We start from the raw sequence: 25,942 nt of genomic DNA, 5'->3' as shown, positions 1-25,942 counted from the left end.
TTGGGTGGTAGTAGTGGAGGAGGTCCATCAGGTGGAGTCTCTGGCCTGTAAGTCAGTTTTGTGGGCATTTGTGTTCTTTGAGGGGCTGGTACTTTTCTAAGGCGGCTGGCGTGCCAGCGTGATCCATTGCTCAGCATGAAGGTGGCGTGCCCCAGTTGTCGTCTGACCTGCAAGGGGTCCGACCAGAATGAGGCCATTTTGTTGCACCACTGAGGTCAACGGGCTCAGACCCAGTCTGACACTTGGATGATTGGCTTCTTCACCCTGTGTGCCTTGTCAAAATGCTGTTTCATTGTTCTTTAGTGCCTGGTCACTGCCTGCTTTTCAATGGTGCGCATAGTCGCCGGTTCTGTTACTCTCTGTGTTCTAAGTCTGTCCAGTGGCAGTTCCATCTCACGACCTAGCATGAGAGATTCTGGGGAGACCTGTGTTGTTGTGTGTTTGCTTTCTCTGTAGTGCATTAGTGTTTGGTTCAAAGCAGTTTGGAACGTGCACCCCTGGACCAGCTTCTGGGTTGTAGTAGGCCATGAGGATGTGTTTGATTCCCTTGTTGCTGAGATAAGAGGAGAACTCGACAGAGGTTAGCTGGGCCCCATTGTCCGTGGTAAGGGGGAGGCCCCACCCTGTGAACAGGCTGTCTAGGATGTCCATGATGGCCTGTGTTGTGACAGTTCCAACAGGAACCACTTCTGGCCACTTAGAGTGGAGGTCATATGCCACCACCAGGAAGCACTGATGGTGAGGGACTGCGTGCCCATGGATCTCGCCACAGATGTCCAGCTGGATGTGCTCCCAGGGGCGGGACGGCCATGCGAGAGGCTGCAGGGAGGGGGGGTCCTGTTTTCCCACTGAGGAGGCATGCAGTACAATCTCTGACCAGGGCTTCAACGTCGTGGTCGGTGCCTGGCCACCACACAAGGTCTCGACATCGCTGCTTGACCTTCACTATGCCAAAGTGACCCTCGTGCGCCATTGATAGAACATGTTTACGCAGGCCACTCGGGACCACAGTGCAAAACCCTCAAGAGACACAGACTTCTTCCCAGCAAGGAAGTTCATGCTTCACCTTGGTGAAAGTCACCAGCTCTTCCAGCACACATGCTGGCCATCCAGTGCATATGTAGGTGCGCAGGGTAGACAGTGTGGGATCCTATTCCGATGCTTCAGCTCCTCCAGTGAGACGACTGACTGAAGGGGAGCGTAGTGCATTTGTACGAGCTCTGTTTCGTTGTCGTCTGGCAAGACGGTCGGAGTAGGAGCATCAAAGGAGCATGAGAGGAGGTCTGCCACCAAGTTTTCTCTCCCCGAAGTGAACTTCAGCTGATAGTCATACTGTCTGAGGCTAAGTTGCAGAATATGCCTGTGGAGGGGGTCTTGACCACACTCTGGCTGTTCCCCAGACAGCGGTGATGCTGGAACATGTCCCAGGCACTGTTGGTGGCCACATCACCTCCCTCAGAACTACTGAAGATTTCCAGGTTCTTTCAGTGGGGCTACAGTACAATCTATAGAGAGAACAGAAAAATACTGGAGATGGAATTAGATTTAGTATGGAGTCCAAGGGCTGAATTAAAACCTTGTAGCTCGAATTGTTATGGAAGTGACAACAATGCATTATTTATGCAAAAGTCTCAGTTGTGTCTAGGTGTTTAATAGTGTGTGGGAACTAATCGAGTCAATGGGTGTATATGAGGACTGGACATCACTGAGTGCAGAGTAGAAGGGCAGGCTCAGACGAACACTGTAGTCCATCCCTGCCTAGAAACTCTGGTCTGAGGAGACGAGAGAGAGAGAGGTCACAAAACACTGCACTAAATCACACACAAGAAAAGTGTAACATAAAACATAGGCCTGTAATACAGGGTGTATACAGACTCAGAGTAGACTCATGTACACATCATGTATATCCTACACTACACACTTGCATATACAGACCCATTACTCACTCTCTTACATGCAACAAACATACAGTACACAGACAGAGAGGCTAGGTGTGTCTTTACTGTCATCCAGGGTGGAGGAATATCGTCTGGTAGTCGTCATCAGGCATGGTGTTAGCACAGCAGCTGTTCGTTGAGATCACACTGGGATGCATCACTGTTATCAACACCTCCTCCCACTGAGGAAGGTGGAGGGATACATACAGTGTGTGCTGAGTTGTGTAAGGCACAAGATGAGTTAGGGAACATCCATGACCCCAAAAGCCTTAGAAGAAAGTTACGTCAAGGTCAAAGGTGACTCAGAGGTCCAAACTTGATGTCCTCTGCCTCGTAGGTGTAGTGCTACAGGGCAATGAAGTAGAACCCTGACTCCACCTTGTCAGACATATGTTCTCTATACAGACACTGACCCGTCTCCTGAGAACAACTGCAGTGATGGAGAGAGTAAAAATATGATGTCTAGAAATATCAGAGTTCAATTGGAGTTGAAAAGTTTTAACATCTTATTTTTTTATTCTTTTATTTTATTTCACCATTATTTAACCAGCTAGGCCAGTTGAGAACAAGTTCTCATTTACAACTGCGACCTGGCCAAGATAAAGCAAAGCAGTGCGACAAAAAACAACAACACAGAGTTACACATGGCATAAACAAAAGTACAGTCAATAACACAATAGAAAAATCTATATACAGTGTTCAAATGGAGAAAGGAGGTAAAGCAATAAATAGGCCAATAGTAGCGAAGTAATTAAAATTGAGCAAATTAACACGAGTGATAGATGTGCAGATAATGATATGCAAGAAGAAATACTGGTGTGCAAAAGAGCAAAAAAAGTAAATAAAAAAAATGTGGGGATGAGGTAGGTAGTTGGATGGACTATTTACAGATGGGTGGTGTACAGCTGCAGCGATCGGTAAGCTGGTCAGATAGCTGATGCTTAAAGTTAGTGAGGGAGATATAAGTCTCCAACTTCAGCGATTTTTGCAATTCGTTCCAGTCATTGGCAGCAGAAAACTGGAAGGAAAGGCGTCCAAACCAGGTGTTGGCTTTGGGGATGAACATTGAGATATACCTGCTGGAGAGCGTGCTATGGGTGGGTGTTGTTATGGTGACCAGTGAGCTGAGATAAGGTGGAACTTTACCTAGCAGAGACTTATAGATGACCTGGAGCCAGTGGGTTTGGCGACTAATATGTAGCGAGGGCCAGCCGACGAGAGCATACAGGTCGCAGTGGTGGGTGGTATATGGGGCTTTGGTGACAAAACGGATTGCACTGTGATAGACTACATCCAATTTGCTCAGAAGAGTGTTGGAGGCTATTTTGTAATTGACATCGCCGAAGTCGAGGATCGGTAGGATAGTCAGTTTTACGTGTGTTTGGCAGCGTGAGTGAAGGATGCTTTGTTGCGAAATAGGGAGCCAATTCTGGATTTAATTTTGGATTGGAGATGCTTAATGTGAGTCTGGAAGGAGAGTTTACAGTCTAGCCAGACACCTAGGTATTTGTAGTTGTCAACATATTCTAAGTCAGAACCGTCCAGAGTAGTGATGCTAGACGGGCGGGCGGTGTGGGCAGCTATCAGTTGGAGGCCACGGAAGGAGTGTTGTATGGCATTGAAGCTCGTTTGGAGGTTTGTTAACCTCTCTGGGCTAGGCGGGACGAATTCGTCCCACCTACGTAACAGCCAGTTGAAGCCTGTGGCGCGATTTTCAAAACCTTAAAAATCCTATTACTTCAATTTCTCAAACATATGACTATTTTACAGCTATTTAAAGACAAGACTCTCGTTAATCTAACCACACTGTCCGATTTCAAAAAGGCTTTACAACGAAAGCAAAACATTAGATTATGTCAGCAGAGTACCAAGCCAGAAATAAGCAGACACCCATTTTTCAAGCTAGCATATAATGTCACAAAAACCCAGAAGACAGCTAAATGCAGCACTAACCTTTGATGATCTTCATCAGATGACAACCCTAGGACATTATGTTATACAATACATGCATGTTTTGTTCAATCAAGTTCATATTTATATCAAAAAACAGCTTTTTACATTAGCATGTGACGTTCAGAACTAGCATACCCCCCGCAAACTTCCGGGGAATTCGCTAACATTTTACTAAATTACTCACGATAAACGTTCACAAAAAGCATAACAATTATTTTAAGAATTATAGATACAGACCTCCTCTATGCACTCGATATGTCCGATTTTAAAATAGCTTTTTGGTGAAAGCACATTTTGCAATATTCTAAGTACATAGCCCAGGCATCACGGGCTCGCTATTTAGACACCCGGCAAGTTTAGCACTCACCATAATCATATTTACTATTATAAAAGTTTGATTACCTTTTGTTGTCTTCGTCAGAATGCACTCCCAGGACTGCTACTTCAATAACAAATGTTGGTTTGGTCCAAAATAATCCATCGTTATATCCGAATAGCGGCGTTTTGATCGTGCGTTCCAGACACTATCCGAAATGGTAAAGAAGGGTCGTGCGCATGGCGCAATTCGTGACAAAAAAAATCGAAATATTCCAGTACCGTACTTCGAAGCATGTCAACCGCTGTTTAAAATCAATTTTTATGCCATTTTTCTCGTAGAAAAGCGATAATATTCCGACCGGGAATCTCCTTTTCGGCAAACAGAGGAAAAAATCACAAAGACGGGGGCGGCCAGGTCACGCGCCTAAGCCCAGAGTCCCTTGATCGGCCACTTGAGAAAGGCGATAATGTGTTTCAGCCTGGGGCTGGAATGACGACATTCAGGTTTTTCCCGGGCTCTGAGCGCCTATGGACGACGTAGGAAGTGTCACGTTAGAGCAGAGATCCTTAGTAAAAGATAGAGATGGCAAAGAAGTTCCAGAAATGGTCAGACAGGCCACTTCCTGTAAAGGAATCTCTCAGGTTTTGACCTGCCATTTGAGTTCTGTTATACTCACAGACACCATTCAAACAGTTTTAGAAACTTTAGGGTGTTTTCTATCCATAAGTAATAAGTATATGCATATTCTAGTTACTGGGTAGGAGTGGTAACCAGATTAAATCGGGTATGTTTTTTATCCAGCCGTGTCAATACTGCCCCCTAGCCCTAACAGGTCAACACAGTGTCCAAAGAAGGGCCAGATGTATACAGAATGGTGTAATCTGCGTAGAGGTGGATCAGAGAATCACCAGCAGCAAGAGCAACATCATTGATATATACAGAGAAAAGAGTTGGCCCGAGAATTGAACCCTGTGGTACCCCCATAGAGACTGCCAGAGGTCCGGACAACAGGCCCTCCAATTTGACACACTGAACTCTATCTGAGAAGTAGTTGGTGAACCGAGCGAGGCAGTCATTTGAGAAACCAAGGCTGTTGAGTCTGTTGATAAGAATACGGTGATTGACAAAGTCGAAAGCCTTGGCCAGGTCGATGAAAACGGCTGCACAGTATTGTCTTTTATCGATGGCGGTTATGATATTGTTTAGGACCTTGAAAACCGGAAGGTACAGTAGGATTCGAAATGGTCAGTGATCTGTTTGTTAACTTGGCCTTCAAAGACTTTAGAAAGGCAGGGCAGGATATATATAGGTCTGTAACCTTTTGGGTCTAGAGTGTCACCCCCTTTGAAGAGGGGGATGACCGCGGCAGCTTTCCAATATTTAGGAATCTCGGACGATACGAAAGAGTGTTGCATTCAAGGTAATAGTGCATTTTAAGACTGCTGCTGAATCAAAAGAGGCAACTATGGATAATAATTTAGCCAATTAAGTGATAAAATACTATGTGGGACTGAGGCGAACTGTACTAATCCATGCCACTCGTCAGCCAGTATGGCTCAGTATTGAACAGACTGCTTTCATTTCATTCCCAACCCTCATCGTGGAAAGCTATCCTATAGGTTTTCACTTCATCCCTAACCTAACCTACTTGTACACATACAGTACAGAACCATCCTCTTTATAGAACAATCGTTCTAACCAAAGTCAATAACATCATCCTCTCTACGTGACAAATAATAACAATGCCTCCATACCGTGTCAAAACAATCAGTACCACTAAGGATTAAGTTATCGGGGTGATTGATAGTAGTCATGGCTACCTGCAGGAAGTCCCCAGAGTGATGTGCATAAAGGAGAGCCAAGGTACATGGAACAGAGTGGACTCCCGTATCTCCTATCTCTGTCAGCTAAGCAGAAAACAACTTCCCCACCACATAGTGACGGTGGGCCAGCATGGAAAGAGGGATGGAGAGAGAGAGAGTGTGGAGAGAGAGTGTCACGTGTGCTCCCTCCCCGTTCTCTAGGTCACCAGGCTGCTCGTTATGGCGCACACCTGTCACTATAGTTACGCGCACCTGCGTGTCATCACTCACCTGGACTCCATCACCTCCTTGATTACCTGCCCTATATATGTCACTCCCTTTGGTTCCTTCCCCAGGCGTCATTGTTTCTGTTTCATGTCTGTGTGTTGTTTCTTGTTTTGTATTATGTTACCTTTATTTATTAAAACACTCACTTCCTGAACTTGCTTCCTGACTCTCAGCACACTCGTTACAGAGAGATGGTTATTCTCTTTTATTATAACTGCACATAAACTGACAGATTAAATGTAATATCTGTATTTCAGATAGACTGTATCTCATAGAATGCAGTTAGCAGTTTAATGGTTATTTAGTTCAGAGTTTGATATCTCTTGACTCCCCCTCACCCAATCTCAATCCAAGGGAATCTTCCCCAGAAAGGGGCTTCCCTGTTCGTTCTCACCCTGCCTCTCCCTCCTTCGCCACTCCTTCCAAGTCATGCTTGTCTTCCAAGTCCTCCTTCTCTACCAACCCCGTGTTTACTTAGCTAGCTAGCTTCAATGCTCTTGGTTAAACCAAAGATACTGGTAATTTATATATGTGGTTAAATGTTAGCTAGTTAACTTAGCTTTCCTAATCAATAACTTGCTTAAATAAGATTCTCTACTGAAAAACAATAGAGTTGACCTTTTTATCGTTGGCCATCGTCTCACCATCACCTTTCCTTTCACCGTCAAAATCTGGTTAGAGAGCAGTCAAGCCGTGATTGGTCAAGAAACCTGACGAATTGCGTTTCAGGAGAACGCCACAGCGGTCTAAGGCACTGCATCACAGTGCTTGAGGCGTTACTACAGACCCGGGTTTGATTCCAGGCTGTGTCACAACCGGCCGTGACCAGGAGTCCCATAGGGCGGAGTGTAACAGTGTAGGTTCCGTCCCTCTCTTCGCCCCAACCCGGGCTCGAACCAGGGACCATTGCACACATCAACAACTGACACCCCACGAAGCAATGTTACCCATCGCGCCACAAAAGCCACGGCCCTTGCAACGCAAGGGGAAACCCTACTTCAAGTCTCAGAGCGAGTGACGTCACTGATTGAAATGCTATTAGCGCGCACCACCGCTAACTAACTAGCCATTTCACATCGGTTACAGGAGCACAATTGGCCCAGTGTCGTCCAGGTTAGGGGAGGGTTTGGCAGGAGGGGCTTTACTTGGCTCATTGGGCTCTAGCGACTCCTTGTGGTGGGCTGGGCACCTGCAGGCTGACTTCGGTCGTCAGTTAAATGGTGTTTCCTCCAACACATTGATGCAGCTGGCTTCCGGGTTAAGTGGTGGCGGGTGTTAAGGATCGCGGTTTGGTGGGTCATGTTTCGGGGACACATGACTCGACCTTCGCCTCTCCCCATCGTGTTGAGGAGTTGCAGCAATGAGACAAGATTGTAATTGAAAAAGGAGGTAAAATACACACCACACACACACACACACACACACACAGAAAAAAAAAACATTTCACCTGTAATAAAATGATTATAAACAAGAGCAAGATTTTTTTGTGTAAGAGGAAAAATCCATATGGGGATGCGGTGTATTTTTTAGAGTACAGTAACAAAACAAAAATCTCTGCTCTGAAATTAATATTTTGCGTGCAGCAACGATGTTCTGGTCACTCAAAGTATTACTTACAACTCAAGTTTAATTTGCGTGCCCCCCGCTGCATGTGTGCTCGTGGGACCCATCCTCTATGCTCTCATCCAAATGTCTGTGCTCTTGACTGGTCTGTGCGCCAGCGGCATTCATCCTCTACTTGCGGGACCCATCATCTACAGTCTTGATTTGTGTTCTCTTGCTCAATGATGTTTCCTCTTGCTCGACAGCGCCATCTTGCGCGTGCTCAACTTTAGAGATCAACTTGACACCATAATGGAGCTGATAGTGGACTACAGGAGAAGGAGCACGCACCCATCCACAGCGATGATCTGCCCGGTACTTTGCCCTGCACCTTCAGAATAATGCCCCATGTACAGTATATAGAGTCATTGAACCCCGGTCACCTCATAGACTGTATAATGTTGTTTACTCACTATGTACAGTACCTGTAAAAAGTTTGGACACACCTTCAAGGGTTATTCTTTATTTTATTGCACAATAATAGTGAAGACATCAAAACTATGAAATAATACATATGGAATCATGTAGTAACCAAAAAAGTGTTAAACAAATCAAAATACATTTTATATTTGAGATTCTTCGAAGTAGCCACCCTTGCCTTGATGACAGCTTTGCATTCTCTTGATATTGCCTCAACCAGCTTCATGAGGTAGTCACCTGGATTGCATTTCAATTAACTGGTGTTCCTTGTTAAAAGTTAATTTGTGGAATTTCGTTCCTTAATGCGTTTGAGCCAATCAGTTGTGTTGTGACAAGGTAGGGGTGGAATACAGAAGATAGCCTTATTTGGATAAAGACTAAGTCCATATTATGGCAAGAACAGTTATAATAAGAACAGAGAAACGACAGTCCATCATTGCTTGAAGGACAGTCAATCCGGAAAATTTGAAGAGCAGTCGCAAAAACCATCAAGCCATGTGGTGAAATTGGCTCTCATGAGGACCGCCACAGGAAAGGAAGATCCGGAGTTACCTCTGCTGCAGAGAATACGTTCATTAGAGTTACCAGCCTCAGAAATTGCAGCCCAAATAAATGCTTCACAGAGTTCAAGTAACACACACTTCTCAACATCAACAGTTCAGAAGAGACTGCATGAATCAACTCAAATTTTATTAGTCACATGCTCTGAATACAACAACCTTACAGTTCTATAGACTATATACAGGGGGGTACCGGTACAGAAGTCAATGTGCGGGGGCAGCGGTTAGTTGAGATAATATGTACATGTAGGTAGAGTTATTAAAATGACTATGCATAGATGATAACAATAGAGAATGCAGCGGTGTAAGGGGGGGTTGGCAATGCAAATAGTCTGGGTGGCCATTTGATTAGATGTTCAGGAGTCTTGGGGGTTGAAGCTGTTTAGAAGCCTCTCGGACCTAGACTCTCCCACACCGCTTTTGCCGTGCGGTAGCAGAGACAACAGACTATGACTAGGGTGGCTGGAGTCTTTGACAATTTTAAGGGCCTTCCTCTGACACTGCCTGGTATAGAGGTCCTTGATGGCAGGAAGCTTGGCTCCAGTGATGTACTGGGCAGTACGCACTACCCTCTGTAGTGCCTTGCGGTCGGAGGCTGAGCAGTTACCATACCAGGCAGTGATGCAACCAGTCAGGATGCTCTCAAGGGTGCAGCTGTATAACCTTTTGAGGATCTGAGGACCCATGCCAAATCTTTTCAGTCTCCTGAGGGATAATAGGTTTTGTTGTGCCCTCTTCACGACTGTCTTGGTGTGCTTGGACCATGTTAGTTTGTTGGTGATGTGGACAGCAAGGAACTTGAAGCTCTTAACCTGCTCCACTACAGCCCCGTCGATGAGAATGGGGGCATGCTCGGTCCTCTTTTTCCTGTAGTCCACAATCATCTCCTTTGTCTTGATCATGCCTAGGTAGAGGTTGTTGTCCTGGCACCACACTGCCAGGTCTCTGACCTCTTACCTATAGGCTGTCTCATTGTTGTCGGTGATCAGGCCTACCACTGTTGTGTCATCGGCAAACTTAATGCTGGTGTTGGAGTCGTGCCTGGCCGTGCAGTCATGAGTAAACAGAGAGTACAGGAGGGGAATGAGGACACTCCTCTGAGGGGCCCCTGTGTTGAGGATCAGCATGGCGGATGTGTTGTTATCTACCCTTACCACCTGGGGGCGGCCCGTTACGAAGTCCAGGATCAGGCCTTCATGGTGGAATTTCTGCTAAAAAAACACTACTAAAGGACACCAATAATAAGAAGAGACTTGCTTGGGCCAAGAAACACGAGCAATGAAAATTAGACTGGTGGAAATCTGTTCTTTGGTCTGATGAGTCCAAATTTGAGATGTCTTTGTGTCTTTGTGAGATACAGAGCAGGTGAATGGATGATCTCTGCATGTGTGGTTCCCACCGTGAAGCATGAAGGAGGAGGTGTGATGGTGTGGGGGTGCTTTGCTGGTGACACTGTCAGTGATTTATTTATAATTCAAAACACACTTAACCAGGTTGGCTACCACAGCATTCTGCAGCCATACGCCATCCCATCTGGTTTGCGCTTAGTGGGACTATCATTTGTTTTTCAACAGGACAATGACACAACACACCTCCAGGCTGTGTAAGGGCTATTTGACCAAGAAGGAGAGTGATGGAATGCTGCATCACATGACCTGGCCTCCATAATCACCCAACCTCAACCCAATTGAGATGGTCTGGGATGAGTTGGACCGCAGAGTAAAGGTAAAGCAGCCAACAAGTGCTCAGCATATGTGGGAACTCCTTCAAGACTTTTCACCTGGAAAAGCATTCCTCATTAAGCTGGTTGAGAGAATGCCAAGAGTGTGCAAAGCTGTCATCAAGACAAAGGGTGTCAACTTTGAAGAATATAAAATATATTTTGATTTGTTTAACTACATCATTTGGTTACTACATAATTCCATGTGTTATTTCACAGTTTTGATGTCTTCACTATTATTCTACAATGTAGAAAATAGTACGAATAAAGAAAAACCCTTGAATGAGTAGGTGTGTCCAAACTTTTGACTGGTACTGTATGTACATACTGTATTCCAATCCTAATATACCTACTACTGCTCATACCATTTTCTTTCCAAATGATGTACTGCCTATACACACCAGTTATTTATACTCTGGATTCTGAGAGATGCTCACTGGTATATATCTGCTCTGGGTTGTTATTTGGACTTGTTCCGTCACTTCTTTATTTCTTGTTTCGATTTTTTGATTATATGTCTATTTACTGCACTGTTGGAGCTAGTAACATAGGCATTTCTCTGCACTTGCTGTAACACCTTTCTCTTTCTCTCTCTGTTTCTCTCCCTCCCTCTCTGCTGTAACACAATGCTGTAACTCAACCTACCAATTTGACATTTCATCTGTCAACAAACCACCCTGTCAAAATACGCTTGTTAACTGAACCATCAGAATCATGTTCTCTTTCTCTAAGGAAACCACTGTTATGTGTTCTAATGTTGTGCATGTTTCCTATGTGTTGTGGTGGTGAGATAGTGTTGGTAGTCAATGTGATAGGCCAGGCTGAATAGCTGTCATATGCTGCTCTAACTCAATTAGCATAGAGATGAGTCTCATAAAAAGACCCTCCAGCTCCCTCTGTCTCCCGGGACCTGTTATGAGAGCTTCTCCTATGAATCAAAATCCGAGCAACAAAAGAGTTGACATACAGTCTGTCCATCCTGCTGAAAACGGAGTGGCAGAGTTGAGATACAGAGGGACAGAAAAAGAGAAACCTCGTCCTTAGTGCTGCTCGGGGAGTCAGTGAGTTAGTCTCTTGCTGAAGGTCTAGGAAGCCATCTCTCGTATAGTGGGATTGAAGCGGCGGTTCTGTTGCTTTGGCCTGAATTCCAGAGAACTGCTGTGCTATGTGGGGGGGAGGAATGAGGAATGAGATGAAGCAGAAAACCCATATAGGGGATTTCTTATTCTTTCCTCCTCTATCCTCCTCTATAGGATACTTAGAGCCCCCATTCTATACGTCTACATCAGGGATCCTCAAGTAGATTCAGCTGTGGGCCAAGTTCTTCTGGAGTGGATGGTCAGGGGGTCGGAACATTATTATAAATCATTTGTGGACTTCAACTTGACCGCAAGAAGCCCAAACAGATATAATAGTTGACTAAAACATAATCATTTCAAACCTTCCTTACATTTGTATACGATCACATACACTGAGTGTCATAGACTGACCAGGTTAATCCAGGTTAAAGCTTTAATGCCTTATTTATGTCACTTGTTAACTTGGCCAAATAAAATCTATTAATGCAATGCGTTGAATGAGCTCCAATGCAATTCATTTGAAAACAAACAAGTCGATTTCATTTAAATAGACAAAATGGCGACTCCATTGAAATAGTGTTTACCCACTTAATGGATGACGGCAGGTTACTTTGTCTTCTTTGTTTGACTGAGACACCCCCACACAGCTCTGTCTTCTTCCTGGGCCATGAAGAACTCTGAAAGCACCAAAGGCAATCAGGACAAATCAGGACAAATAGATCTACTGTTACAGGCTTGTGTTAGCAAGTCTCTCTCTCTCTCTCCCCCCTCTCTCTATCTCCCAACCCACAGCAACTCCATTATTTCAGTGTTGTAAATACATAACATGACAGGGTTAAAACTCTACTGTCTTCTTGCTGTAGTGTGTCACTGGTGTTTAGTCTCAGTGGCCAATGGGGCCACAATTTGATTGTTATAGTCTTAGAGTGTGCTGGGGCCTGATAGACACTAACTCTGATGTGTGTCCTGTGCTATTACAATGGCCTTGTCTGGTTCGCTCCCCATGACTCTGTCATTAAGGGGATGGAGGTTGACCCTGAGAACGGACTGGCCTGTCCCTTGCTGCTGCAGTTGCTGCCACCGCCACACACACACACACACACACACACACACACACACACACACACACACACACACACACACACACACACACACACACACACACACACACACACACACACATACATACATACATACATACATACATACATACATACATACATACATACATACTCTGTAGTGCCCAGGATACAGCCAGTGTTCTGTTGGCTTCACTATACTAAGAGAGGATATCAATGAAACTGACAGGAAACAAGAGACAGGAAGAACAACCACCACTACCAATATGAAAGACTGAGGTAAAAAAAAAAAATGACACTGTAATGATGTAGGGGTTTTAGATGTTGTTCTTATGATGTACAAAGCCTGCTTGTCCATGTTCCATTCCTGACAGATAATGACAAAAGAATACCACCGCCACGCCATTTCATTGAGATGATTCACTTCTCCAGCAGTGGTTTGTCTTCTGTTAGTGCTATCCGGTATCCTTGGGACATCCCTACCCTAAATCCTAACCCTAACCTTAACCCTCACCTAAACTATTTGAAATTTCAACTTTAATGGGGTAATGTCAGAGTCGAGATGTCCCAAGGACACCGGATAGCAAGGACCATTTGTCTCAGCTGTGATTGTGAGAGTAAGTTCTCCACAGGTAGAGTAGCTCTCTGTAAAATGGCTGCCGTCTGCCTGGATAGGAACCAGAAGGTAATTTAGAGCCCCATCACTCTCCTCGTCCTTTCACAGGAGAGAAAAGGGGTTTAAAGAGAGAGCAGGCAAAGTATATATGCCAGATTTCAGACTGACTGTGGGAAACAACATCAATCAGTATTTTACTAGCCTAGCTGCTCTATAAAGTAAGGTTGGTTTGGACCCTGTAGGAGAGAAAGTCCATCTGGCAGGTAGCTCTAGTACATACAGGGTCCTCAGATAGACATTTACTCTACTCTATACACACACACACACACACACACACACACACACACACACACACACACACACACACACACACACACACACACACACACACACACACACACACACACACACACACACACACACACACACACACACACACAGTAAATGAGAAAGAATAGCTTTCAGTCTGATTAATTCAAGACTAGAAGGAGACCAGGAGAGAGAGAGTCTGGAGTGGATTTCAATCCAGTGGCCATCAACATTACTCCCCAATATTCTATATGCTACTACCTATCTTTCTGTCTCTACTGCTATGTCTATGGTTATATTACTCCAGTATATCACTGTAGAGCAGAGAGCTAACATCTAGTTACACTGCATCGTTCAGTATTCCACCACTATTGTGGTGTGGTATTGCAGTCAGACTCTGGCCTTTCCTTTTTTTGTTGTCCTGCATGGATGGCTACCTTCCATTGGCTCGTATTCATCTGCAGGCTGAGAGTCAGAGTGGTTGCAGTCACAGACACAGACACACAGGATGGCCCCGACTTTTGTTCTTCTGTACATTGGATCCACAATGATGAACAAAATGTGTGTGGAGTCTTAAATGTTATGGTCAACAGCAGACCTAGGTTTAAATACTATTTGAGATCATTTGAAATACTTTAGCTGGGCTTGATTGAGTTTGCCTGGCATAATGGAACCGAAGGAATAGTCGTAAAATGACAAACCCTGCCCATCTGGCACTCCAGGCGGGCTGAAGCAAATGTGAAAGATTGTGAAACGCATTTGAAAGATTTTATAATTATATGAGATTCCTCTTAATCATACATGTAACTGCCAAAATAAAGGAAACACTTGACTTCAGTATATGAGGGATACAAAGTACACTGAACAAAAATATAAATCCCAGAAATGTTCCATAATTACAAAGAGGTTAGTTTTCTCAAATGTTGTGCACATATTTGTTTACATCCCTGTTAGTGAGCATTTCTCCTTTGCAAAGATAATCCATCCACTTGGTGTGGCATATCAAGAAGCTGATCATTACACAGGTCCACCTTGTAATGGACACAATAAAAGGTCACTCTAAAATGTGCACAATGCCTGAGATGTCAAAAATGTTGAGGCTGCTTGCAATTGGCATGCTGATTGCAGGAATGTCCACCAGAGCTGTTGCCAGAGAATGTAATGTTAATTTCGCTACCATAAGACAATTTCTCTACCAACATAGTTTTAGAGAATTTGACAGTACGTCCAACCGGCCTCACAAACGCAGATTTCGTGTAATCACGCCAGCCCAGGACCTACACATTTGGCTTCTTCACCTGCGAGATCGTCTGAGACCAGCCACCCAAACAGCCAATGAAACTGTGGGTTTGCACAACCAAAACATTTCTGCACAAACTGTCAGAAACTGTTTCAGGGAAGCTCATGTGCTTGCTCGTCGTCCTCACCAGGGTCTTGACCTGACTCCAGTTCGACATCGTAAGAGACTTCCGTGGGCAAATGCTTACCTTCGATAGCCACTGGCACGCTGAAGAAGATTAATCCCAGTTTCAACTGTACCAGGCAGATGGCAGACATCGTGTATGGCGTTGTGTGTGCGAGCGGTTTGCAAATGTCAACGTTGTGAACAGTGTGCCCCATGTTGGCGGTGGGTCATGATATGGGCAGGCATAAGCTACGGACAACAAACACAATTGCCTTTTATAGATTAACTATTTTATGCACAGAGATACCGTGACGAGATCCTGAGGCCCATTGTCATGCCATTCATCCGCCGCCATCACCTCATGTTTCAGCATGATAATGCACGGACCCATTTCGCAAAGATCTGTACACAGTTCCTGGAAGCTGGAAAATGTCCCAGTTCTTCCATGGCCTGCATACTCACCAGACATGTCACCCATTGAGCATGTTTGGGATGCTCTGGATCGACGTGTACGACAGCGTGTTCCAGTTCCCGCCAATATCGAGCAACTTCGTACAGTCATTGAAGAGGAGTGGGACAACATTCCACAGGCCAAAATCAACAGCCTGATCAACTCTATGCGATAGAGATGTGTCGCTCTGCATGAGGTATATTGTAGTTGCACCAAATACTGACTGGTTTTCTGATCCACGCCCCTACCTTCTTTAAAGGTTATCTGTGACCAACAGATGCATATATGTATTCCCAGTCATGTGAAATCCATAGATTAGGGCCTAATTTATTTATTTCAATTGACTGATTTCCTTATATGAACTGTAACTCAGTAAAATCTTTGAAATTGTTGAATGTTGCATTCATACAGTTGAAGTCGGAAGTTTACATATACTTAGGTTGGAGTCATTAAAACTAGTTTTTCAACCACTCCACAAATTTCTTGTTAACAAACTATAGTTTTGGCAAGTCGGTTACGACATCTACTTTGTGCATGACACAAGTAATTGTTCCAACAATTGTTTACAGACAGATTATTTCAATTATAATTCACTGTATCACAATTCCAGTGGGTCAGAAGTTTACATACACTAAGTTGACTGTGCCTTTAAACAGCTTGGAAAATTCAAGAAAATGATGTTATGGCTTTAGAAGCTTCCGATAAGCTAATTGACATCATTTCAGTGAATTGGAGGTGTACCTGTGGATGTATTTCAAGGCCTAGCTTCAAGCTCAGTGCCTCTTTGCTTGACATCATGGGAAAATCAAAAGAAAACAAATTGTAGACCTCCACAAGTCTGGTTCATCCTTGGGAGCAATTTCCAAACACCTGAAGGTACCACGTTCATATGTACAAACAATAGTACGCAAGTATAAACACCATGGGACCACACAGCTGTCATACCGCTCAGAAAGGAGATGAGTTCTGTTTCCTAGAGATGAACCTACTTTTGTGCGAAAAGTGCAAATCAATCCCAGAACAACAGCAAAGGACCTTGTGAAGATGCTGGAGGAAACTGGAACAAAAGTATCTATATCCACAGTAAAACGAGTCCTATATCGACATACCTTGAAAGGCCGCTCAGCAAGGAAGAAGCCACTGCTCCAAAACCGCCATAAAAATGCCAGACTATGGTTTGAAACTGCACAAGGGGACAAAGATTGTACTTTTTGGAGAAATATCCTCTGGTCTGATGAAACAAAAATAGAACTGTTTGGCCATAATGACCATCGTTATGTTTGGAGGAAAAAAGGGTGAGGCTTGCAAGCCGAAGAACGCAATCCCAACCGTGAAGCAGGGGGGGGGGGGGGGGGGGGCAGCGTCATGTTGTGGGGGTGCTTTGCTGCAGGAGGGACTGGTGCACTTCACAAAATAGATGGCACCATGAGGCAGGAAAATTATGTGTATATATTGAAGCAACATCTCAAGACATCAGTCAGGAAGTTAAAGCTTGGTCGTAAATGGGTCTTCCAAATGGACAATGACCCCATGCATACTTCCAAAGTTGTGGCAAAATGGCTTAAGGACAACAAAGTCAAGGTATTGGAGTGGCCATCACAAAGCCCTGACCTCAATCCTATAGAAAATTTGTGGGCAGATCTGAAAAAGTGTGCGAGCAAGGAGGCCTACAAACCTGACTCAGTTACACCAGCTCTGTCAGGAGGAATGGGCCAAAATTCACCCAACTTATTGTGCGAAGCTTGTGGAAGGCTACCCGAAATGTTTGACCCAAGTTAAACAATTTAAAGGCAAAGCTACCAAATTCTAATTGAGTGTATGTAAACTTCTGACCCACTGGGAATGTGATGAAGGAAATAAAAGCTGAAATAAATCATTCTCTCTACTACATTTCACATTCTTAAATTAAAGTGGTGATCCTAACTGACCTAAGAGGGACTTTTTACTAGGATTAAATGTCAGGAATTGTGAAAAACTGAGTTTAAATGTATTTGGCTAAGGTGTATGTAGACTTCAGACTACAACTGTATGCTTGTTCAGTATATATTGAACGCAGGTGCTTCCACACAGATGTGGTTCCTGATTTAATTAAGCCATTAACATTCCATCATGCTTAGGGTCATGTATAAAAATTCCCAGTTGCCATTATTTTGGCTGCCGTGGCTAAATTAAGGGATCTGTGAATTTGAAAGTTTGGTCTCAAAGGAGCGTAGGGGCATTTAAAGTGTTGTATGTTCCTGTGTGTGTCTCAGTCACCAGATCTCAACCCAAATTAACACCTATGGGAGATTCTAGAGTGGCGCCCAAGACAGCAGTTTCCACCACCATCAACAATTTCTCATGGAAGAATGGTGTGACATCCCTCCAATAGAGTTCCAGACACTTGTAGAATCTATGAATTTACTCATTGAAGCTATTCTGGCAGCTAGTGGTGACCCAACACCTTATTAAGACACTTTATGTTGGTTATGGTTATGTTGGTGTTTCCTTTATTTTGGATGGTACCCATATGTAATCACAATACCCACTTGGCACAGCGGGCAATTCAATGTTGGTTCAAAGTCATTGTAATCCTTCAAAGTTCAAAGTAATCCTTGAAATTACTTAGAAACAATGTTGATTCAGCCAGTGTGTCCTCAGTGGGTATAGTCTACTCAACAATATGTTAAATAAAATACACAAGGAGATTCATAGTTTATTTGCAGTAGTTAGATAGCCTCTTACAGTAGCAGTGTAAATACTTCAGTTATGTTATTATAAATTATATTATCTCAGCAGACCTGGTTAATGTCTTTTCATACCTCCATTGTCTGCTGTCTGCATTCCAAGTGCCTTCAGGAGCAAACATGAAAATTTGTTTTTCTTTTATATCGGTTTGCCACTTTTCGTGCTTTGGTATTCTTTGTAATGAAAAGCACTATATAAATGAAATGTACACCTATTATTATCTATAGCTGCAACGGCAGTTTGACCCTTTCTGTTTCTACTCTGTTACAAGACAGTCATTGACATCACATTGCTCTCTTTCTCTCTGTGGCATTATAACTTCAGATGCTCTACTTTCATTTACCTAGGTTTGATTACTTGATGTAATCAAAATGTATATGAGCCAGGTGTGGGTGCCCTTTATCACACAGTTTTGTATTTCTTCTGGATGTTTTCAACAGTGTACACATATCTATTCTTTCCAACATGTCTCTCTGTGACCGCAGGTGTTCTTGAAGAGCGACCGCGTTGCCAAGATGGTCCAGAGCGGGGGCTTCTCAGCCAATGACTGCAGGGAGGTGTTCAAGAGGCACATTGAGAAGCGTGTTCGCAGCCTGCCTGAGATCGACGGCCTGAGTAAGGAGACAGTGCTCAGTTCCTGGATGGCCAAGTTCGACACCATCTACCGCGGGGACGAGGACCCACGCAAAGCCCAGCAGCGCATGACGGCCAGCGCCGCCTCAGAGCTCATCCTCAGCAAGGACCAGCTCTACGAGATGTTTCAGAACATTCTGGGTATCAAGAAATTTGAGCACCAGCTGCTCTACAACGCCTGCCAGGTAAGAGCAGGCGTTAGTAGAGGGAGGGTGTGTGTGTACGCATCATTGTGAAATATGGTTGCATCCGAAATGGTTCCCTATTCCCATCACTGCTTTTGACTAGGGTCCATAGGCTGCTATTTCTGATGCATCTATGTGTGTGTACATCACTGTTAAAAAAGAACACTACTTTCCCAGTGGGCAAAACTGACTGGTGACAATGAAGTCATCATGATGTCATCACAACCAGAGACTGATGTCATTGCAGACAGTTTTGCCTGCCAGGTAAACAAAAAACAATCAAGGCCAAGAACAGTGCAGCATTTGTTACTGTTGTTTGGGCTATGCCTGCAGCTGGACAGCTACAGTGGAAAGTCTGCTGTCTCCTTTCTCTCATGCAGTAGCAAGGTCACGGATCAATATGGGTTTATAGAATCACACCAGGTTTTAGAGACCAACTGTATTTTTCAAGCATCTCAAGTTTCAAGTTTTAATGTCACATGCACAAGTGCAGTGAAATGCCTTTCTTGCAAAGTCAAACCCCAACAATGCAATAACCAATAACAATGTAGGAGTGCTGACTTAAGATCAGGTTTTCCTTTAAGATTATAATGCATGGTCGAACTGATCCTCGATCAGCGCTCTTACTCTGAGACAATTTGTGGATATGGGCCCAGGTTTTACACCTTGACTAGAAGGCCTGTTTTACTTTAAAACAGGCTCTTCCTGTTCTTGTATTTTGGCAGAAACAGGTTTCCATTTGGTAAAATAATATAAAATAACATGCACCTGACACTTATTTTCAAGAGGGAGATAGCACAAAGCCAAAGCTGGTAAATCACAGGCCTATCTTACAGCCCAGCGCCTAGAGAGCCAGAGCTTCAATCTCCTTCCTATGAGGAGTGACATGTTGAGATTGCTAGAGGACAATGGTGGAAACCAGTGTGCTTGTGTCAGACATAACTCTCCTACCCGCAGCGCTGCTTCACTTGTACAACACTCTATGAGAACGCTGAGACTTAGAGAGCAGATAGCAGTGCTAATATATTGTTCTTCCAGGAGCTTGATTAAAAGTCTGATCACAGGAAGCATTCGGAGCCAGAGCTCAGATACATTTACATTTACTCATAATTTAATGCATTAGCAACCACACTTAAGTGAATGGTCTCATTCTCTCCCATTTCGATTTAATGCACGTGGCCCTCAGAAACCAATGAATTGTTGAAACGGCTTAATTTCTGCCTGAGAGAAGAAGGTATCATCTTACTATTTTCTTCGTCATTTATGTTGTACAACATTTAAAGATGCACTGCGCAGAAATCGTTCTGCCATTTCCTGGTAGAACAAATTCTAAAACTTTGCCTAATTTCAGTTTATGTGACAAAATTGGCAAGAATAGTGTAGAGAATCATAGTACCATCTAAACAGCGGTGAAATATATTTTCCATAACCAAAAATATAGTGTTTTCTGTGGTTTGAAGCTGGTGTACAAACCCAAAAGTAAGAGACGCAAAACAAAACTTCAGAACGGGAGGGATAAAAATATTGCACATAGAACAGACTTGCTTTCAATTAAAATTATAGATGGTTGAGTCTCCTAAAAAGTTACAGCTTTAATGGTTGCTATCCCAACGGCATATCCTCAGGAAGCTTTGAACTGATGTGTTTTTCCTTCAACTGAAGTATAATGGCAGATTGTGAATGGAGACTGGGTTACAATGTGAAGTGATAGATTGATCAGTCTTGTAAATTCAGAGGCATGAGTCTCGCTCCCTCTCTTTCTCTCTCTAACTCGCTCTCTCTCAAATGGCTTTATTGGCATGGAAAGTGTTACCACGTACATTGCCAACACAAACATATAGACACGCATCAAATCAATGATGACGCAGATAGATAACAATAGGACAAATAATAATACTCAATGAGTAGTAACAATTAACGGGACACTACACTAATAAATGAACTAGGACAATAATGAAATAGTGATAAAGACACAGTTAGCAATGTTATTGCTCTGGTTTGTCATTCCACTGCTTGTCCCTACCAGTGTGGTAAGAAGCTACATATTTAGCAGCTAACGTGGCACAAAGTTTGTTTTTGTTTTTCTCCCAGTAGATATTTGATTTTTTCCCTTTCTGTTTTGGTTTCAAATTGTATTTGTTTTCAATTTTGGGAAAGAAAATTGCTCATAAGTCTGTATAGTTCTGGCAATGTTGGAGAAAGTGCAGCTCTGTCTCTGAGGGAAGAGTGAGCACAACCTGTCCTCTCGGAGATTTGTCTATGACGGCTGGTTTCTATGGCCAGGCTGTGCTTACTGAGTCTGTACACAGTCAGTGTTTTTCTCACTTTTTTATCAGTCACGGTGGATAGATAGTCTGCCACCATGTACTGTCTGTTTAAAGCCAAATAGCTCTCTCTCTTTCTCTCTCTCTCTCTTTCTCTTTCTTTCTCTCTCTCTTTCTCTCTCTCTCTCTCTCCAATCCTTAATGTGTTGGTTTGTCTCACGCTGAGATAAAACATAGCCCCTCTGAATCTTCCCATAGTTGCTTTAGATTCTCCCCTGCTCATCCTTTGAAGATGGCTAACCTAGTTTTCCTGTGCAACCTGGCGGCGGAGCAGAGTAGAGCCGCTGGTGGAGGGTCAGGAATGAATCTGCTTGCAGGACAAGGACACAGTGCTGTGGGTTGGTATGGTGTCATGGTGGGCAATCCCTCTGAACATATCCCACTTGGCACTAAGTACTGCAGATCTGCAGACAAATGAAGCTGCCAAATTATAAATATAATCAATCGTGTTCTGTTCGTTCTTTTTGCCCTTTTGCTTTTTTTTTGCATTGGTAACAGGAAACTGTGTTGCTGTGTTTTAGGTATAGAATATTGTGGTGCTTCTCCTCCATGATATGTCTTCAGGTCAGGTCAAAGAGCTGAACTGGGCAGATCAATTTACCATTTGTCTGGATTGGAACACAGACACACATGCTTAAAATCATGCGTTCATGTACGTACACCCACACATATGCACACAAACACATGCACACACAAACACACACACGTACAAACATACACACACACGTACAAACATACACACAGACACACACACACACACACACACATGTACAGACATACACACACACGTACAAACATACACACACGTACAGACAGACAGACAGACAGACAGACAGACAGACAGACAGACAGACAGACAGACAGACAGACAGACAGACAGACAGACAGACAGACAGACAGACAGACGCACAGACACACACACAGATGCAATGATGCACACATAAACAGAGAGATCAGAGGCGAGCCATTTCAGCATACTAAATATCCCTATTCCAGTTACCATCTTGTCACAGCAGTGAAAACATCACTGCTCACAATCAGCAGAATAGCTATTTTCTGCTGACCACTGACACTATAGACCTTTTTACCACAGTGTTCAGTATGACAGGAGCAATAGGCCTTTTTACCGCAGTGTTCTTATGACAGGAGCAATAGTCCTTTTTACCACATTGTTCAATATGACAGGAGCAATAGGCCTTTTTACCACGGTGTTCAATATGACAGGAGCAATAGCCCTTTTTTCCACAGTGTTCAGTATGACAGGAGCAATAGGCCTTTTTACCGCAGTGGTCTTATGACAGGAGCAATAGCCCTTTTTACCACAGTGTTCAATATGACAGGAGCAATAGGCATTTTTACCAGTGTTCAATATGACGGGAGCAATAGGCCTTTTTACCACAGTGTTCAGTATGACAGAAGCGATAGGCCTTTTTACCACAGTGTTCAATACAACAGGAACAATATGCCTTTTTACCACAGTGTTCAATATGACAGGAGCAATAGGCCTTTTTACCACAGTGTTCAATATGACAGGAGCAATAGGCCTTTTTACCACAGTGTTCAATATGACAGGCACAATATGACAGGAGCAATAGGCCTTTTTACCACAGTGTTCAATATGACAGGGGCAACAGGACTTTTTACCTCAGTGTTCAATATGACAGGCACAATATGACAGGAGCAATAGGCCTTTTTACCACAGTGTTCAATATGACAGGAGCAATAGGCCTTTTTACCACAGTGTTCAATTTGACAGGAGCGATAGGCCTTTTTACCACAGTGTTCAGTATGACAGGAGCAATAGGCCTTTTTACCGCAGTGTTCTTATGACAGGAGCAATAGCCCTTTTTACCACAGTGTTCAATATGACAGGAGCAATAGGCCTTTTTACCAGTGTTCAATATGACAGGAGCAAAAGGCCTTTTTACCACCGTGTTCAATATGACTGGATAAGCAGACCTTTTTCCCAGAGTGTTCAATATGACAGGAGCAACAGGACTTTTTACCACAGTGTTCAATATGACAGGAGCAATAGGCCTTTTTACCACCGTGTCCTTATGACAGAAGCAGTAGAACTTTTTACCACAGTGTTCAATATAGCAGGAGCAATATGACAAGAGCAATTGGCCTTTTTACCACCGTGTTCAATATGACAGGCGCAATTTGACAGGAGCAATAGTCATTTTTACCACAGTGTTGAATATGACGGGAGCAATAGGCCTTTTTAACATTGTGTTCAATATGACAGGAGCAATAGCCCTTTTTACCACAGTGTTCAATATGACAGGAGCAACAGGAGTTTTTACCATGGTGTTCAATATGAAAGGAGCAATAGGCCTTTTTACCACAGTGTTCAGTATGACAGGAGCAATAGGCCTTTTTACCGTAGTTTTCTTATGACAGGAGCAATAGGCCCTTTTACCACAGTGTTCAATATGACAGGAGCAACAGGCCTTTTTACCGCAGTGTTCAATATGACTGGATCAGCAGGCCTTTTTACCACAGTGTTCAATATGACAGGAGCAATAAGCCTTTTTACCACAGTGTTCTTATTACAAGAGCAATAGGCCTTTTTACCACAGTGTTCAATATGACAGGAGCAACAGTACTTTCTACCCCAGTGTTCAATATGACAGGAGCAATAGTTTTTTTTTTACCAGTGTTCAATATGACAGGAGCAATAGGCCTTTTTACCGCAGTGTTCTTATGACAGGAGCAATAGCCCTTTTTACCACAGTGTTCAATATGACAGGAGCAATAAGCCTTTTTACCAGTGTTCAATATGACAGGAGCAAAAGGCCTTTTTACCACCGTGTTCAATATGACTGGATAAGCAAACCTTTTTCCCAGAGTGTTCAATATGACAGGAGCAACAGGACTTTTTACCACAGTGTTCAATATGACAAGAGCAATAGGCCTTTTTACCACAGTGTTCAATATGACTGGATAAGCAGACCTTTTTCCTACAGTGTTCAATATGACAGGAGCAACATGACTTTTTACCACAGTGTCTAATATGACAGGAGCAATAGGCCTTTTTACCACAGTGTCCTATGATAAGCTGACCTTTTTACCACAGTGTTCAATATGACAGGAGCAACAGGACTTTTTACCTCAGTGTTCAATATGACAGGCACAATATGACAGGAGCAATAGGCCTTTTTACCACAGTGTTCAATATGACAGGAGCAATAGGCCTTTTTACCACAGTGTTCAATTTGACAGGAGCGATAGGCCTTTTTACCACAGTGTTCAATTTGACAGGAGCAATAGTCCTTTTTACCACTGTTCAATATGACAGATGCAAAAACACAACCTCTCATGCTTGATTTTCTCTCTTTTGCTGCGTAGAGAGTACTCACCACTTAGATTTAATGGCCAGTGGTTTGGTTTTTGTCTGATGAATTTTGAGCGGTAAATAAATGTATTTGCATTGCAGGATGTAGGATAATTTTCTGTAGGGGCACATTTTTTATGATGGATGTTTTTCTGTTAATGGGGCAATCCGTGATTCAAAAACAACAACGGCTGTATATCATTATTTTAAGGCTAGGCACCACAGGCTGAAGTTAGATTTTTGCATATAACTATCAATTTTGAGATTTGTTTGTGTACAGTATAGTGTACTACTTTCAACCACATAAGGCTCTGGTCAAAAGTAGTGCACTATGTAGGGACAAAGGTACCATTTGGGGAGACAATCCTCATAAGAACCAACCCATGGCAATGGCAGCGCCGCATTCTCCACGGTTCTCTCTCGATGATTATCCTAGAATCCAGATTGATATGCTGTGTTATTATTTGAAACAATGGTGAAATGGTGCATATCCATTTAGATTGATGACGGAGTTCTCCCCAAACAGAAGATGATGCTGTTCACTGCTCGCTGCTCAGCACTAGATGCCTCAGGGCTGGTTGGAGAAGATGTGATGAGAGGTTTTCAGGGATTGGTTAAGATTCAGAGGCCATCAGTTTTAGCTCTTATCTCGTGGGATTTAAGTCATTTGTTAAAGTCACATAACAAGAGAGCGGGGGAAGGGAAAATGACTATTTCTGTCCCAGATAGAAGGTACCAGGAAGCACTGCAGAAATATGGGAGTGACTCGGAGCAGGGTGACTAGACTGGTACAGTGTGACTTGTTGTAAGGCTTGGGCGTAGTGGGTGAGGAATCAAGCGCAGGAAGCAGCTATACAGGGTAGTGGCTTTTAAGGAGCACAACGGCGAAACACAAGCCACCCCAACAGCGATCCAGAGCGCACACAAAACAATGTGCCCCAAACACAGGGGACAGAAAACAGTCGGCGCAAAACCACGCACTAGAGCATAAACACAATCAGCGTGAACACAAGCAAAAATACAGAGCAACAATCCCGCACAAAGAGCAGGTGGGCCTACTGGCTAATATAGCCCCGCTAATCAGCCCAACACATAACAGGTACAAACAATAACGGAAAGGGGGGAAACAAAAGGGAATCAGTGGCAGCTAGTAGGCCTGTGACGACGACCGCCGAGCGCCACCCGAGCAGGAGGGG

At 43.6% G+C, this 25,942-nt stretch overlaps 1 protein-coding gene across 2 annotated transcripts in view; it reads left to right on the top strand.

Annotated features, from left to right (window-relative positions):
- The window catches only part of LOC100380688 (calcium-dependent secretion activator 1), a 158,518-nt gene that overhangs the window by 45,973 nt on the left and 86,603 nt on the right, over positions 1-25,942 (top strand). For both annotated transcript variants that reach the window (XM_082967611.1, XM_082967610.1), the window contains exon 3: positions 18,753-19,085. In XM_082967611.1, the coding sequence (XP_082823737.1) occupies positions 18,753-19,085 (333 nt within the window). The remainder of the gene's footprint in view (positions 1-18,752; positions 19,086-25,942) is intronic.

Source organism: Salmo salar, chromosome 22 (genome assembly GCF_965601325.2).
Source record: "Salmo salar chromosome 22, fSalSal1, whole genome shotgun sequence".
Lineage (NCBI taxonomy): Eukaryota > Metazoa > Chordata > Actinopteri > Salmoniformes > Salmonidae > Salmo > Salmo salar.
This window is presented reverse-complemented; position numbering and strand designations above follow the sequence as displayed.